The sequence below is a fragment of the Drosophila novamexicana genome, unplaced genomic scaffold (genome assembly GCF_003285875.2).
Source record: "Drosophila novamexicana strain 15010-1031.04,08,12 unplaced genomic scaffold, DnovRS2.1 tig00001385-arrow-arrow-pilon, whole genome shotgun sequence".
Taxonomy (NCBI): Eukaryota; Metazoa; Arthropoda; class Insecta; order Diptera; family Drosophilidae; genus Drosophila; species Drosophila novamexicana.
The window spans coordinates 323,408-340,546 of NW_020824853.1; the positions used below are offsets into that span (position 1 = coordinate 323,408).

Genomic DNA, 17,139 nt, shown 5'->3' on the forward strand with positions numbered 1-17,139 from the left:
ACGACATGAAAATAAAGGCACGAACTTTGCTTCAGCTATCTCTTACTGAGCTGATAGTCTAGTCTTAAGAGCAAACGTGACACGCGAAGTTATGAAGTTGCATAACTTCGCACTTGCCACTAGCCTCAACCTAACTGCAACATGTACTAATATTTGTCTCAACTGTAATTTCCATAGGGTGGCTCCTTTGAATCCAGCGCTGACATTCCTCAACTCCATACACTATCACACGGCGGACGAAGCGAACGATGCGAGCAAAGTTTGCATGGATCACGATCACGAGAAGTTGAAGCCGCAGCTGATAAGCACCTGGATGCCAAATGGTGTCGGCGCCATGCCCGGCAAGCGCGTCATCTTTGCCGAGACTCAGGTGAGTTTAGCACCCATCTACAACCCATTCGCTTCCTTAAGGTTTACCCCCTGCTGTTACCGGCTCATCCTCTAATGCCACTCCTAATTAGCGGGCCGTGGCAGCAGCTGGACTCCGCGTAGTTTTAATTAATTTGAAGTTCGCCCTAATGACATTATAACTTTGCATTTACCAACGACGAGCGAAGCACAAGCACACAATAACTCTCCGCCAAATGGGGGAGATAGGGAGAGAGAGTGAAAAAATAAGTGAGCTGTGTGGCACAGAGGCAACGCGTGAGAGCATTACATTTAATTGCTGCATTATGCTTCGTGCCATCTGTGCCCTGTGGACCCTGCTCCGACCGCAGGGCTTAATAACCAACTCACTTAGTGGCAGCGGCAGTTGTAGTTCTCTCTAAAAGGCCCCCATATTCACCTTTCGGCCATCTATATTCGCCTTTGGGCTTCATTTTTTTTTTGCTGGCTATAGTTTCTGATTCATTTCAGCATTTCGCTTATTTTGCAAGTTTATTGCAGTTTGACGCATTATGCAACACTGCTTAGCTGTTGCGTACTCTCTTTCTCTCTCCCTCTCACTCTCTCTTTTTATCTATCACATCCTGTTCTATCCGTTTCTTTATTTAGTCCCTCGCCCCTCTTTAACTCTAGTTTATGTTTCTCTTGTTTTCTTATTTATACTTCCTTTTATCGCTTTACAAGACTGAGCCGCCAATATTTCCTCTTGTTCTCTTCCACAACAACAGATCGTGCAGGAATCCATTCAAATACCTGGCTCGGATCTGCACCTTACCTACCAGTCCTCGCAGGCTTCCGGCTATTTGAGCATTGTGCGCATGCGCTTAACCTCGGAGGCAATACCCAAGACCCTAACCCATGTGCATGTGGGCGTGGAGATCGAGGGCGCACTCCATGTGAAGACGTACGAGGCCGATCCGAATCTGATACACACGTTCGCCTGGAACAAGCGCAACGTCTACAGGCAGAAGGTCTACGGGGTGACCATCGCTCGCATCTCCGTGGGCTACCAACACAGCACGTGCCAGACTCCCGTTTGGATAACACAGACGGCCAAGCTGCAGGGCTACGATGTGGACATCTCCGATATTGGGGGCTGGGGTCTGGACATACATCACCATTACAACTTCCATGAGGGCATCCTCCAGAAGGGCGATGGCTCCACGCTGCACATGAAGGAATACCCACGGACCGTCAAGGTCGTCATGGGCACAGGTCTACAGCGTCCGCTCAATTGTCCGGACTATTGCAATGGCGTTGCCAAGGATGCCAAACTGTTGACACCCATCGCACTGGCCACGGGACCCGATGGCAGCCTCTATGTGGGCGACTTTAATCTGGTGCGCCGCATCACGCCCGACGGCAAGGTCTTCACCATACTCCAGCTGAGCGCAACGCAGGTCTCGTATCAATACTATCTGGCCGTTTCGCCGGCTGATGGGCATTTGTATATCTCGGATCCGGAACGGCATCAGATACTGCGCCTGCTGCGCCTTGAGAAAGTCAAGGATCCCAGCATCAATAGTGAACCCGTCGTGGGCAGCGGTCAGCGTTGCATACCCGGAGACGAGGGCAATTGCGGAGATGGCGGCCCGGCGCTGCAGGCGCGTCTCTCCCATCCCAAGGGCTTGGCCATTGCCGCCGATCGCACCATGTACATTGCCGATGGCACCAATATACGCGCTGTGGACCCGAAGGGCGTCATTCATACGCTTATTGGCCATCATGGTCATCACAATCACTGGAGTCCGGCACCGTGCTCGGGCACGCTGATGGCCAACCAGGCGCAGCTGCAGTGGCCAACGGGTCTGGCGTTGAGTCCACTCGACGGCTCGCTTCACTTCATCGACGACCGTCTCGTGCTCCGGCTCACCTCCGATATGAAGATACGCGTCGTGGCTGGCACCCCGCTGCACTGCAGCAACAATGGTCAGGATAGTCGCGTCAACAAGACAGCCACGGACAATGTGCTGGGCACAGTGCTGGCCATGGCCTTCTCACCCTTCGGCGATCTCTACATAGCGGACAGCGATTCAAGGCGCATCAATTCCATACGCGTCGTAGATACCGCCGGCAACATGCGTTACTTTGCTGGCAAACAGGAGGGCACGGGGTAAGTAGACAAGCTACAGTGAACTGCCCCTTGCTGACCCCCTGACCCATTCCGGCATTCACCCATTGCCGGGATCACCAAGGGGCCATTGGGGCTGGCAACTTGTTTATGCGCATATTTGACCCAATTATGTGACGCTTCGAACGCTTTTTGGCCATTTGCAGTTGGCCAAGAACGATGTGTCTGGGGAACGGTTAGAAGGGGTCAATGCAGTGGCATAAATAATAACACTAGTGTCCTAGTCGACTTTGCCCGACAAGCAGAGACTCTGTACTTCAGGCCACCTAAATAAACCATGATATTTTTGCTTTTTTGGAAGAAACGACGGGAGAAAGTAAAAGATAATCGAAATATTTATGTTAAACAAAAACTCACCTTGGGAGTCTCAGAGAGCCCGAGCTGCAAATCGATATTTATCGATTCTGGGGTCGTTTCAATGACTCAGCATGTTTCCTTTTCCCTATTGCATGCACACGTGACTGCATAATACACCCCTTACCCTTGGTAACGGGTATAACAATATTTACGCTGCACTTGCACAAAATTTGCCGCAAATACAACCAAAACTTGGCCAATAAATGTCAATGCAGCAAGTCGCTCAGTATGTGTTTGTGTGTGTGTGTGTGCATTTGAGGCCAAACGATAGATGCGCCGCACAGTTTACTTTATTTGACTTGATTAAAACGTCTTTAAAGCATCAAAAACAGTGACCAAAAAAATAATTGGATTTTTGTTATTTGGGAGTCTGTGCGTGTGTGTGCATTGGTGTGTGTATGCCACACAGCATTTTGTGCTGTTGCGACCGCACACAGTGTTGGAAAATGCATTTAAGGAAAATGAAAGCAAAATAAATTATTTCTGGTCAAACAGCGTTGGAAAGTTCTTAGAAATGAACAAAAAGTAAATGAACAATAACGCTTATAAATAAAAGCTTGGACAACACTCAAAGTAATTGAATCAATTGGGCATAAATAGTGTTGCTACCATTTGTGAGCAAATTGCAAGTGAACCAAGCCACACCAGACTTGAATCAAATGTTGTAAAATGCGCAGAAAAGAAGCGAATGTTGTAACAAACACAAATAAGATTTAAGCTAACTGAATCAAGAGGGCAATACATTCAAATAAACTAGCTGCCAATTAACAAGAGAATATTTTAAAAGTGAATTAGCTCGAAGAGTTACTGAAAAGAAATAGGCTATGATTGATCAGTGTTGTAAAATGCCTTTAAATGAGGTGTTAACACGCGAATAGATATTGTGACCATCGAAACAATATTCAGCAAATATATATAAAAGAATTCTGCAAAGTTTGAACATTAAAGCAGCTTAAGACAAGTCAAAAACGAGCAATCAGTGTTGACAAATGCCTTAAAATCGATGGGAAAAGTGAACAAATGCACAAAATGAGCTGAATGTTGAATTGAGGTAAATGATAATAAGAAAATATCCATGAAGTGCGGAATATGTATAAAATTAATATAAATGCGACCTTAAAATGGAATAGAAGGAGATGTATCTTTCCCCGTATCTCTCTTGCTCTCTCTATGTCTATCGCTCTCAATGAACCGCAAAAATGTAACAAAGTAAACCAATTAATTTGTTTCGTTGATTAGTTTGCGGCTGCTCTGAGCCACGCGAAATTTGCAGCGCGACAGGTGGAGAGTTGGCATAAATGTGGCATATTTTACACACACATTCGCACACACACACACACCCACACACACTGTAAATGCTATGTGTAACTTAATGCAGCTGGCAGTTTATTTAATCTAATAGATTTCTGTTCTGGCGCTTATTTTGATGGACAGCCTGATCAGGGGGGCGGAGGCGGTCTGAGCGCTTAATGGGTGGGGGCTTAAAGGGTTGAGCCATGGGAAAGTGGCAGCTGCTGCCCCCTTTTTTTCTAGGGGCGTGGCTGGCACAGACGTGGCAAAAGTAATTAGCAGACACCGCAAACGGCGGCGCGCCAACGACAGAAACTATAAATCAACCTTTTTATTTCGTAGCTACTGCACGAAGCAGCGACAGGCGCTTTGGGTTAAAATGGGCGTGGTCAGGGCGCGATAAACGATTGCGAGGACGTCGTGGAGCGCTAGGACGAGGGCAAGGAGTGTAGGGAGGGGTAGGTTTAGGTCAGGTTGTCGGTGTCTGCACTTTACTTTAAAATGTTTATCGAACAAACAATGTCATCATAAATACGCATCGGGTTACAAAGCGCTTCGGCGAGCACCACCCAGCACCGCCTTGCACCACATTGCGTCCTTGCTGTGTGTCCCTGTGCCTGTGTTCCGGCTCTGCAGTTGCGAGTCTGGGGCGTGGCAGCGACATGTAAACGATGCCTGCGCCACTGATAACAATGGCGAGGGGGTGGGGGGGGGGACTGATTGTTTGTGTGGGTGCCTGGGTGGTTGGGTGGTTTAGGGGTCCAAGCATTTCCTGATGCATTACTAACGCTTCCACAATCCTCTTCGCATCCCAACTCCCTCTTGCAGCACGCAGACCTGCGACTGTGCAATTGGAAACGGCAGCAATGGCTCTGCGGCCACCGGACTGGGCGTGGCCAATGGAGGCGCCTACTCAACGACCGTGAATCCGACACGCAATAATGGCGGCACCACGCCAACGACACCAGCTGGCGGAAACGGAAATAATGGCAGCTCTGCTGCTGGCAACGGCGGCAGCGGCGCTGGCGTTCTCAACAGCAGCGGCGTCTGCGTCTGCCCCGGCGGCGGCATCTCGGGCAGCAACTCGGGCACACTTGCCGGCATTGTGGCCGGCGGCAGCCTAATGTCCACCGGACCCACCACAACCACAACTGTGCTGCTAGGCGCCAAGACAACAGCTGGCGGCGCCGGCTCCAATCTGGGCTCAGGTGCCACCCTCAACGACGACGGCACCCTGAGCAATGCCGAGACTCTGCTCTCCTCAAACGCTCGCTTCCAGGCCATCTCGGCTATAGCGGTTGCCCAGGACGGCGTCATCAATGTGGCTGATCAAGGTGAGTACCCAACTTATCTAAGCTAAAGATTTAAGCTTAAGTGAAATCAACTATAGAATTAAGTGGAAGGCAGAGCGAGAAGCCCAAGGATAAGCTAAGCGAGAACTGTTTCCAAAAACAGAAGAAATAACCAAATAGAGCAAATTGCTGGGAATGGTAAAAACAAAGTTAAGCGAGAAGCATAGGCAGGCGAGAAGAAGAGGCAATAGGAAATGTGAGTTGACGTTGTAAATGGAGTGAGAAGCCTAGTAAGAAGCGAATGGAATAATAAGAAGCGAATAGAACGGCCATAAGAGCCAAAGCCTTCAGCATATGAGAAGCTACTTAATCGTTTTCCCCTGCTCTACTGAAATATAAAAAACCTTTAAGAATTAATTATACTTATATATCAGAGCTTGTTGCAAATTTCATTGACAGCGGGCTAGAGTCTGGCATTTCCGATTCGACTGTTGAGTAATCGAATCCAATGAGCACAAATAAAATGCATTAGCGAGATATCAATTCGAAATGAATACATTCATTTATTTGAATACATATTCATGTTACACTTAACATTAGCCAAAATTGAATTATTTGTGGAAATTTCACTCGTTCCACTTGGGTTGGACCTAGGAGTGCCTGATGTGGGGCTGGGACGCTAACTGGGCTTGCGTTTAAATAGAAATTTGTCAACTTTTATTGAGGGCAACAACTGAAAATAGCACACACACACACACACACAAACTTGGAATGGTACATTTCCTATTGGCAAATTTAGAACGTATTTTATTTTCTTTATTTTTTTTTTGTGCTTGATTTTCATGCTTTGTTATCAATATGAAAAGGCAAATAAAAATAAAGAGAGGACGCGAGAGGGAGAGAGAGGGAGAAAGCGGAAGAAATATAGGCAGAGTGCTGTTGTAGGAAAGAGAGGGGGGTAGGTAGAAATTGTTAACAGCGGAAGTAAAATTTGCGACATATTGCAAGACACAACGCAACAGCAGCAACCATAACAGGCAACACAACAATGACAACAATAATAATAATAATAATAACAAAAACTACAACAAAAACAACAGCAGCAGGCACAACAACTTGGAACAGTTGTCCCAGCTGTGGTTGTTGTTGTTGTTGCTGTTGTTGTTGGCGCTGTAATTGGCCATTATGGCAAAAGCATTGAGCGGTAAGTGAAATGTAGCAGTGCATGGTGCGCGGTGCGGGGAAGGAGGCGAGTGAGGCAGGAACATGCGGCGCGGGCAGCCATCGGGGCAACAGTCAAGCAGAGAAATAAAAAGCGAAACCAATTTCCGTCACAATTCAAACGAGGACAAATTAGGACTCCATACACACACACACACGCGCGCGTGCACAGCAGGTGGCCCAGGTAGAAGAAGAGGAAGCTTAAACAAAATGGCCGCCAATAAATAAGATGGAGCCCAAAGTGCGGGCGCGAGGCCAAAGAGCCGAAAAGCAAAAGCTCAAAAAACAACAAGCGATGGCCAAGAGCTGCCGGAGGGGCGGGCGGGTGGACGGTCTAGCTGTAGAGGGGGTGGATCAAGTGGGCGGCTGGCAAGGTATAAATTTGAGTGCATTAGCAAAACGTAATTTGATAAGACCAAGAATGTAATTAATAAATTTCGACAATGGGCCGAGACGCGAGCGGGCTAGAGGACGAACAGAAGGTGCGCGTGCTGAAGTGAGGGGGTGAAGGAACGTGGGCGGGCTGGCAGCAGACGAAGCGAGGTGAAGCGACGCGACGCTAACGATGCGCTGTGCACATGGCAAAAAAAAAAGGGTGGTTGCCGATGGCGTGGGTGGGGGCGGAGGCAGGGGCGGGAGCGGCGCTTGACAACGTAACACAAATTAATGAAGGGCAGGGCGCACCAAAGAAAGAAGAAGCAGTAGCAGCAAAAGTAAAAGTAGAAATAAGTAGAAGAAGAAGCAGCAGCAACAGCCGTGGAAAGCAAATCAATGACTATAATTAATCAAGTTTTAGTCCGTTTTTGTGTGTGCGTATGTGTGTGTGTGTGTGCGGTCGAGCTGCAGGAGACGAAGCGCGAGCCCTTCTTCCCCACGTGTGAGTAATTGCCCGCGGGCAGGGATGGACTGTGCACAGGCGGCAGGCGGCAGGGGCGTCAGCTTTGGTTTTGGCCAAAAGCGAAAAAGTGAAAATCAATCTTATTACCTACGCGACGAATTGGCGCTTGTAATGCGAAGCGGTAGCTGCCCCACAGTAGAGCCCGAACCTCCCCACCCCCCACCCAACATGAAGCCCCTACGCTCCTCGCTGGCAATGCTTAGCGCTATGAACATGCATTAATCAAGAGCCCAGTGTGCGTGTGTGTGTGTGTGCGTGTGTAGACAAGACATTCGGGCAAAAGCGTTGTGGGGCACGTTTTGAGGGTTTTGTTAGCTTCAGTAAAACGTAAATAAGCTTCATTAAAAGCTTATAGCTTAAGTGCCAATACAAGAGTCTACACTCAGAGAAAATTCAACAAAATCAAGCATGAAATTTACACCGTTTAGCTCTCTACATTTTAATTGTATATTTAAACTTATGTCGAATAATCCAAGCTTCAGCATTTAAGTGTGTGCGATAAAAAGTATGCTCAAAAAGTTTAAACCTGATTGCTGGAAACATTTGTTCTTGACTTTTTCTCCGAGTGTATTTGTGTATGTGAAAAATTGTTGCGTTAAATGCGTTGCTAGCATAGAAAAAAGCACAAGGCGAGTGGAAAAGGAAACCCATGGCTTAGACGGTGAGAACTGGAGCAAATGACAACGCAAAAGCCGATCAATAAGCGGCGGTAGGTGGGGGGCGGGGCGGTGCCCGAGTAATCAAAAAAGTTGCAGCCCGAACTCATTAATCGCCCACGCACACACGCTTGGCTTCTAATTAAAAAGAAAAACTCATTGAAATTGAGTTTCATAAACTCTAAAAACTTTAAATGAGAAACTATACAAAGGTGACAGACCTAAATTGCATTACACGCAGCACACAATGTGAGTATAATGGCCAACTATTTGTTAAACTCTCCCGGCTTAACCTTCTCTTTGTAACACACTTGAACGAAAATTCGAAAATAATAATATATATCAATAATACTGGAAATTAACTTGATAAGTCTCTCTCTCTCTCTCTCTCGCTCTTGATCTCACTCTCAAGTCTTTCCGACTCAACTTTTTATACCCTAAACCCATTAAAAATAGGTATAAGGGTATATTGTATTTGTGCAAAATCCAAATGTATGTAACAGGTAGAAGGAAGCATCTTTGACCCCATAAAGTATATATATTCTTGATCAGCACCAATAGCCGAGTCGACCTAGCCATGTCCGTCTGTCCGTCCGTATGTATGAACGCAAGGATCTCAGAGCCTAGCTAGAGACTTGAAATTGTAGATGTAGGTGCGCCTAGAACCTGCGTAGATCAAATTTGTTTCCGATAATCGATAACTTACTCCGTTTCCAAGCAATCGATGAAAATCGATATCGATATCCTGTTTTTCGGGCAATTTTGGTAAATAATAAGAGCTAGAGTCACCAAACTTGACATATAGCTTCTAAAATAGAATATATATGTATTTGATGTTGGAAGAAGAGGGTTCAGCGTATCCCCTAGTCGGGAGCTCCCGACTAGAATCTCTTACTTACTCCCGCCTGGAGATATGACGTTCCAAAACGACATAACTCCAAAACGACATAACCCCGCCTGGAAATATGACGTTATAAAACGACATAGCTCCGCGCGGAGATGTGACGTTCCAAAACGACATAACATAACTTAACCGTTTTTTGTTTATAATTTTGATATCCCACGAATGTTTATTTATTGATTGCCAATCGATTATAGGCTTCGTAACCTTTACAGAAAGGTATAACATTTTGAAATTAGACGGTATTTACCCGAGATATTCAATAAAAATCATCAAAAAAGTTTTGATTTTCGAGCCGACCCCGTTTTTAGCAAAAAACGCGATGTAACCCCTTGCTTTTTTTTCAATTTTGGGTCAAAATTTAGATGTTTGTTTTTTGAATGCCAATCGATAGTACTGATCGTTACGAGTCTAAAAAGGTATATCATTCCATAATTAGACAATATTTGGCTTAGATATTCCAAAAAATCATCAACTTAATGTTTACATCATGACTTAACCGTTTTTTGTCTATAATTTTGATATGATCCCACGAATATTTATTTATTGATTGCCAATCGATAGTAGGCTTCGTGACCTTTAAAAAAAGGTATAACATTTTGAGATCAGACGGTATGTACCCGAGATATTCAATAAAAATCATCAAAAAAGTTTTGATTTTCGAGCCGACCCCGTTTTTAGCAAAAAACGTGATGTAACCCCTTGCTTTTTTTTAAATTTTGGGTCAAAATTTAGATGTTTGTTTTTTGAATGCCAATCGATAGTACTGATCGTTACGAGTCTAAAAAGGTATATCATTCCATAATTAGACATTATTTGGCTTAGATATTCAAAAAAATCATCAACTTAATGTTTACATCATGACTTAACCGTTTTTTGTCTATAATTTTGATATGATCCCACGAATGTTTATTTATTGATTGCCAATCGATAGTAGGCTTCGTAACCTTTACAAAAAGGTATAACATTTTAAAATCAGACGGTATTTACCCGAGATATTCAATAAAAATCATCAAAAAAGTTTTGATTTTCGAGCCGACCCCGTTTTTAGCAAAAAACGTGATGTAACCCCTTGCTTTTTTTCAATTTTGGGTCAAAATTTAGATGTTTGTTTTTTGAATGCCAATCGATAGTACTGATCGTTACGAGTCTAAAAAGGTATATCATTCCATAATTAGACAATATTTGGCTTAGATATTCAAAAAAATCATCAACTTAATGTTTACATCATGACTTAACCGTTTTTTGTCTATAATTTTGATATGATCCCACGAATGTTTATTTATTGATTGCCAATCGATAGTAGGCTTCGTAACCTTTAAAAAAAGGTATAACATTTTGAAATCAGACGGTATTTACCCGAGATATTCAATAAAAATCATCAAAAAAGTTTTGATTTTCGAGCCGACCCCGTTTTTAGCAAAAAACGTGATGTAACCCCTTGCTTTTTTTTCAATTTTGGGTCAAAATTTAGATGTTTGTTTTTTGAATGCCAATCGATAGTACTGATCGTTACGAGTCTAAAAAGGTATATCATTCCATAATTAGACAATATTTGGCTTAGATATTCAAAAAAATCATCAACTTAATGTTTACATCATGACTTAACCGTTTTTTGTCTATAATTTTGATATGATCCCACGAATGTTTATTTATTGATTGCCAATCGATTATAGGCTTCGTAACCTTTAGAAAAAGGTATAACATTTTGAAATCAGACGGTATTTACCCGAAATATTCAATAAAAATCATCAAAAAAGTTTTGATTTTCGAGCCGACCCCGTTTTTAGCAAAAAACGTGATGTAACCCCTTGCTTTTTTTTCAATTTTGGGTCAAAATTTAGATGTTTGTTTTTTGAATGCCAATCGATAGTACTGATCGTTACGAGTCTAAAAAGGTATATCATTCCATAATTAGACAATATTTGGCTTAGATATTCAAAAAAATCATCAACTTAATGTTTACATCATGACTTAACCGTTTTTTGTCTATAATTTTGATATGATCCCACGAATGTTTATTTATTGATTGCCAATCGATTATAGGCTTCGTAACCTTTAGAAAAAGGTATAACATTTTGAAATCAGACGGAATTTACCCGAAATATTTAATAAAAATCATCAAAAAAGTTTTGATTTTCGAGCCGACCCCGTTTTTAGCAAAAAACGTGATGTAACCCCTTGCTTTTTTTTCAATTTTGGGTCAAAATTTAGATGTTTGTTTTTTGAATGCCAATCGATAGTACTGATCGTTACGAGTCTAAAAAGGTATATCATTCCATAATTAGACAATATTTGGCTTAGATATTCAAAAAAATCATCAACTTAATGTTTACATCATGACTTAACCGTTTTTTGTCTATAATTTTGATATGATCCCACGAATGTTTATTTATTGATTGCCAATCGATAGTAGGCTTCGTAACCTTTACAAAAAGGTATAACATTTTGAAATCAGACGGTATTTACCCGAGATATTCAATAAAAATCATCAAAAAAGTTTTGATTTTCGAGCCGACCCCGTTTTTAGCAAAAAACGTGATGTAACCCCTTGCTTTTTTTTAAATTTTGGGTCAAAATTTAGATGTTTGTTTTTTGAATGCCAATCGATAGTACTGATCGTTACGAGTCTAAAAAGGTATATCATTCCATAATTAGACATTATTTGGCTTAGATATTCAAAAAAATCATCAACTTAATGTTTACATCATGACTTAACCGTTTTTTGTCTATAATTTTGATATGATCCTACGAATGTTTATTTATTGATTGCCAATCGATAGTAGGCTTCGTAACCTTTACAAAAAGGTATAACATTTTAAAATCAGACGGTATTTACCCGAGATATTCAATAAAAATCATCAAAAAAGTTTTGATTTTCGAGCCGACCCCGTTTTTAGCAAAAAACGTGATGTAACCCCTTGCTTTTTTTTCAATTTTGGGTCAAAATTTAGATGTTTGTTTTTTGAATGCCAATCGATAGTACTGATCGTTACGAGTCTAAAAAGGTATATCATTCCATAATTAGACAATATTTGGCTTAGATATTCAAAAAAATCATCAACTTAATGTTTACATCATGACTTAACCGTTTTTTGTCTATAATTTTGATATGATCCCACGAATGTTTATTTATTGATTGCCAATCGATAGTAGGCTTCGTAACCTTTAAAAAAAGGTATAACATTTTGAAATCAGACGGTATTTACCCGAGATATTCAATAAAAATCATCAAAAAAGTTTTGATTTTCGAGCCGACCCCGTTTTTAGCAAAAAACGTGATGTAACCCCTTGCTTTTTTTTCAATTTTGGGTCAAAATTTAGATGTTTGTTTTTTGAATGCCAATCGATAGTACTGATCGTTACGAGTCTAAAAAGGTATATCATTCCATAATGAAACAATATTTGGCTTAGATATTCAAAAAAATCATCAACTTAATGTTTACATCATGACTTAACCGTTTTTTGTCTATAATTTTGATATGATCCCACGAATGTTTATTTATTGATTGCCAATCGATTATAGGCTTCGTAACCTTTAGAAAAAGGTATAACATTTTGAAATCAGACGGTATTTACCCGAGATATTCAATAAAAATCATCAAAAAAGTTTTGATTTTCGAGCCGACCCCGTTTTTAGCAAAAAACGTGATGTAACCCCTTGCTTTTTTTTCAATTTTGGGTCAAAATTTAGATGTTTGTTTTTTGAATGCCAATCGATAGTACTGATCGTTACGAGTCTAAAAAGGTGTATCATTCCATAATTAGACAATATTTGGCTTAGATATTCAAAAAAATCATCAACTTAATGTTTACATCATGACTTAACCGTTTTTTGTCTATAATTTTGATATGATCCTACGAATGTTTATTTATTGATTGCCAATCGATAGTAGGCTTCGTAACCTTTACAAAAAGGTATAACATTTTAAAATCAGACGGTATTTACTCGAGATATTCAATAAAAATCATCAAAAAAGTTTTGATTTTCGAGCCGACCCCGTTTTTAGCAAAAAACGTGATGTAACCCCTTGCTTTTTTTTCAATTTTGGGTCAAAATTTAGATGTTTGTTTTTTGAATGCCAATCGATAGTACTGATCGTTACGAGTCTAAAAAGGTATATCATTCCATAATTAGACAATATTTGGCTTAGATATTCAAAAAAATCATCAACTTAATGTTTACATCATGACTTAACCGTTTTTTGTCTATAATATTAATATGATCCCACGAATGTTTATTTATTGATTGCCAATCGATAGTAGGCTTCGTAACCTTTAGAAAAAGGTATAACATTTTGAAATCAGACGGTATTTACCCGAGATATTCAATAAAAATCATCAAAAAAGTTTTGATTTTCGAGCCGACCCCGTTTTTAGCAAAAAACGTGATGTAACCCCTTGCTTTTTTTTCCATTTTGGGTCAAAATTTAGATGTTTGTTTTTTGAATGCCAATCGATAGTACTGATCGTTACGAGTCTAAAAAGGTATATCATTCCATAATTAGACAATATTTGGCTTAGATATTCAAAAAAATCATCAACTTAATGTTTACATCATGACTTAACCGTTTTTTGTCTATAATTTTGATATGATCCTACGAATGTTTATTTATTGATTGCCAATCGATAGTAGGCTTCGTAACCTTTACAAAAAGGTATAACATTTTAAAATCAGACGGTATTTACCCGAGATATTCAATAAAAATCATCAAAAAAGTTTTGATTTTCGAGCCGACCCCGTTTTTAGCAAAAAACGTGATGTAACCCCTTGCTTTTTTTTCAATTTTGGGTCAAAATTTAGATGTTTGTTTTTTGAATGCCAATCGATAGTACTGATCGTTACGAGTCTAAAAAGGTATATCATTCCATAATTAGACAATATTTGGCTTAGATATTCAAAAAAATCATCAACTTAATGTTTACATCATGACTTAACCGTTTTTTGTCTATAATTTTGATATGATCCCACGAATGTTTATTTATTGATTGCCAATCGATAGTAGGCTTCGTAACCTTTAAAAAAAGGTATAACATTTTGAAATCAGACGGTATTTACCCGAGATATTCAATAAAAATCATCAAAAAAGTTTTGATTTTCGAGCCGACCCCGTTTTTAGCAAAAAACGTGATGTAACCCCTTGCTTTTTTTTCAATTTTGGGTCAAAATTTAGATGTTTGTTTTTTGAATGCCAATCGATAGTACTGATCGTTACGAGTCTAAAAAGGTATATCATTCCATAATGAAACAATATTTGGCTTAGATATTCAAAAAAATCATCAACTTAATGTTTACATCATGACTTAACCGTTTTTTGTCTATAATTTTGATATGATCCCACGAATGTTTATTTATTGATTGCCAATCGATTATAGGCTTCGTAACCTTTAGAAAAAGGTATAACATTTTGAAATCAGACGGTATTTACCCGAGATATTCAATAAAAATCATCAAAAAAGTTTTGATTTTCGAGCCGACCCCGTTTTTAGCAAAAAACGTGATGTAACCCCTTGCTTTTTTTTCAATTTTGGGTCAAAATTTAGATGTTTGTTTTTTGAATGCCAATCGATAGTACTGATCGTTACGAGTCTAAAAAGGTATATCATTCCATAATTAGACAATATTTGGCTTAGATATTCAAAAAAATCATCAACTTAATGTTTACATCATGACTTAACCGTTTTTTGTCTATAATTTTGATATGATCCCACGAATGTTTATTTATTGATTGCCAATCGATAGTAGGCTTCGTAACCTTTACAAAAAGGTATAACATTTTAAAATCAGACGGTATTTACCCGAGATATTCAATAAAAATCATAAAAAAAGTTTTGATTTTCGAGCCGACCCCGTTTTTAGCAAAAAACGTGATGTAACCCCTTGCTTTTTTTTCAATTTTGGGTCAAAATTTAGATGTTTGTTTTTTGAATGCCAATCGATAGTACTGATCGTTACGAGTCTAAAAAGGTATATCATTCCATAATTAGACAATATTTGGCTTAGATATTCAAAAAAATCATCAACTTAATGTTTACATCATGACTTAACCGTTTTTTGTCTATAATTTTGATATGATCCTACGAATGTTTATTTATTGATTGCCAATCGATAGTAGGCTTCGTAACCTTTACAAAAAGGTATAACATTTTAAAATCAGACGGTATTTACCCGAGATATTCAATAAAAATCATCAAAAAAGTTTTGATTTTCGAGCCGACCCCGTTTTTAGCAAAAAACGTGATGTAACCCCTTGCTTTTTTTCCATTTTGGGTCAAAATTTAGATGTTTGTTTTTTGAATGCCAATCGATAGTACTGATCGTTACGAGTCTAAAAAGGTATATCATTCCATAATTAGACAATATTTGGCTTAGATATTCAAAAAAATCATCAACTTAATGTTTACATCATGACTTAACCGTTTTTTGTCTATAATTTTGATATGATCCTACGAATGTTTATTTATTGATTGCCAATCGATAGTAGGCTTCGTAACCTTTACAAAAAGGTATAACATTTTAAAATCAGACGGTATTTACCCGAGATATTCATTAAAAATCATCAAAAAAGTTTTGATTTTCGAGCCGACCCCGTTTTTAGCAAAAAACGTGATGTAACCCCTTGCTTTTTTTTCAATTTTGGGTCAAAATTTAGATGTTTGTTTTTTGAATGCCAATCGATAGTACTGATCGTTACGAGTCTAAAAAGGTATATCATTCCATAATTAGACAATATTTGGCTTAGATATTCAAAAAAATCATCAACTTAATGTTTACATCATGACTTAACCGTTTTTTGTCTATAATTTTGATATGATCCTACGAATGTTTATTTATTGATTGCCAATCGATAGTAGGCTTCGTAACCTTTACAAAAAGGTATAACATTTTAAAATCAGACGGTATTTACCCGAGATATTCATTAAAAATCATCAAAAAAGTTTTGATTTTCGAGCCGACCCCGTTTTTAGCAAAAAACGTGATGTAACCCCTTGCTTTTTTTTCAATTTTGGGTCAAAATTTAGATGTTTGTTTTTTGAATGCCAATCGATAGTACTGATCGTTACGAGTCTAAAAAGGTATATCATTCCATAATTAGACAATATTTGGCTTAGATATTCAAAAAAATCATCAACTTAATGTTTACATCATGACTTAACCGTTTTTTGTCTATAATTTTGATATGATCCCACGAATGTTTATTTATTGATTGCCAATCGATAGTAGGCTTCGTAACCTTTAAAAAAAGGTATAACATTTTGAAATCAGACGGTATTTACCCGAGATATTCAATAAAAATCATCAAAAAAGTTTTGATTTTCGAGCCGACCCCGTTTTTAGCAAAAAACGTGATGTAACCCCTTGCTTTTTTTTCAATTTTGGGTCAAAATTTAGATGTTTGTTTTTTGAATGCCAATCGATAGTACTGATCGTTACGAGTCTAAAAAGGTATATCATTCCATAATGAAACAATATTTGGCTTAGATATTCAAAAAAATCATCAACTTAATGTTTACATCATGACTTAACCGTTTTTTGTCTATAATTTTGATATGATCCCACGAATGTTTATTTATTGATTGCCAATCGATTATAGGCTTCGTAACCTTTAGAAAAAGGTATAACATTTTGAAATCAGACGGTATTTACCCGAGATATTCAATAAAAATCATCAAAAAAGTTTTGATTTTCGAGCCGACCCCGTTTTTAGCAAAAAACGTGATGTAACCCCTTGCTTTTTTTTCAATTTTGGGTCAAAATTTAGATGTTTGTTTTTTGAATGCCAATCGATAGTACTGATCGTTACGAGTCTAAAAAGGTATATCATTCCATAATTAGACAATATTTGGCTTAGATATTCAAAAAAATCATCAACTTAATGTTTACATCATGACTTAACCGTTTTTTGTCTATAATTTTGATATGATCCCACGAATGTTTATTTATTGATTGCCAATCGATAGTAGGCTTCGTAACCTTTACAAAAAGGTATAACATTTTAAAATCA

General features: G+C 39.2%; 1 protein-coding gene across 3 annotated transcripts in view; it reads left to right on the forward strand.

Moving 5' to 3' along the window:
* Window positions 1–17,139, forward strand: part of LOC115767371 (teneurin-a) — a 147,013-nt gene that overhangs the window by 115,217 nt on the left and 14,657 nt on the right. For all 3 annotated transcript variants that reach the window (XM_030711630.1, XM_030711629.1, XM_030711631.1), the window contains 3 exons: window positions 178–370; window positions 1,116–2,500; window positions 4,994–5,499. In XM_030711630.1, coding sequence (XP_030567490.1) covers window positions 178–370; window positions 1,116–2,500; window positions 4,994–5,499 — 2,084 coding nt within the window. The remainder of the gene's footprint in view (window positions 1–177; window positions 371–1,115; window positions 2,501–4,993; window positions 5,500–17,139) is intronic.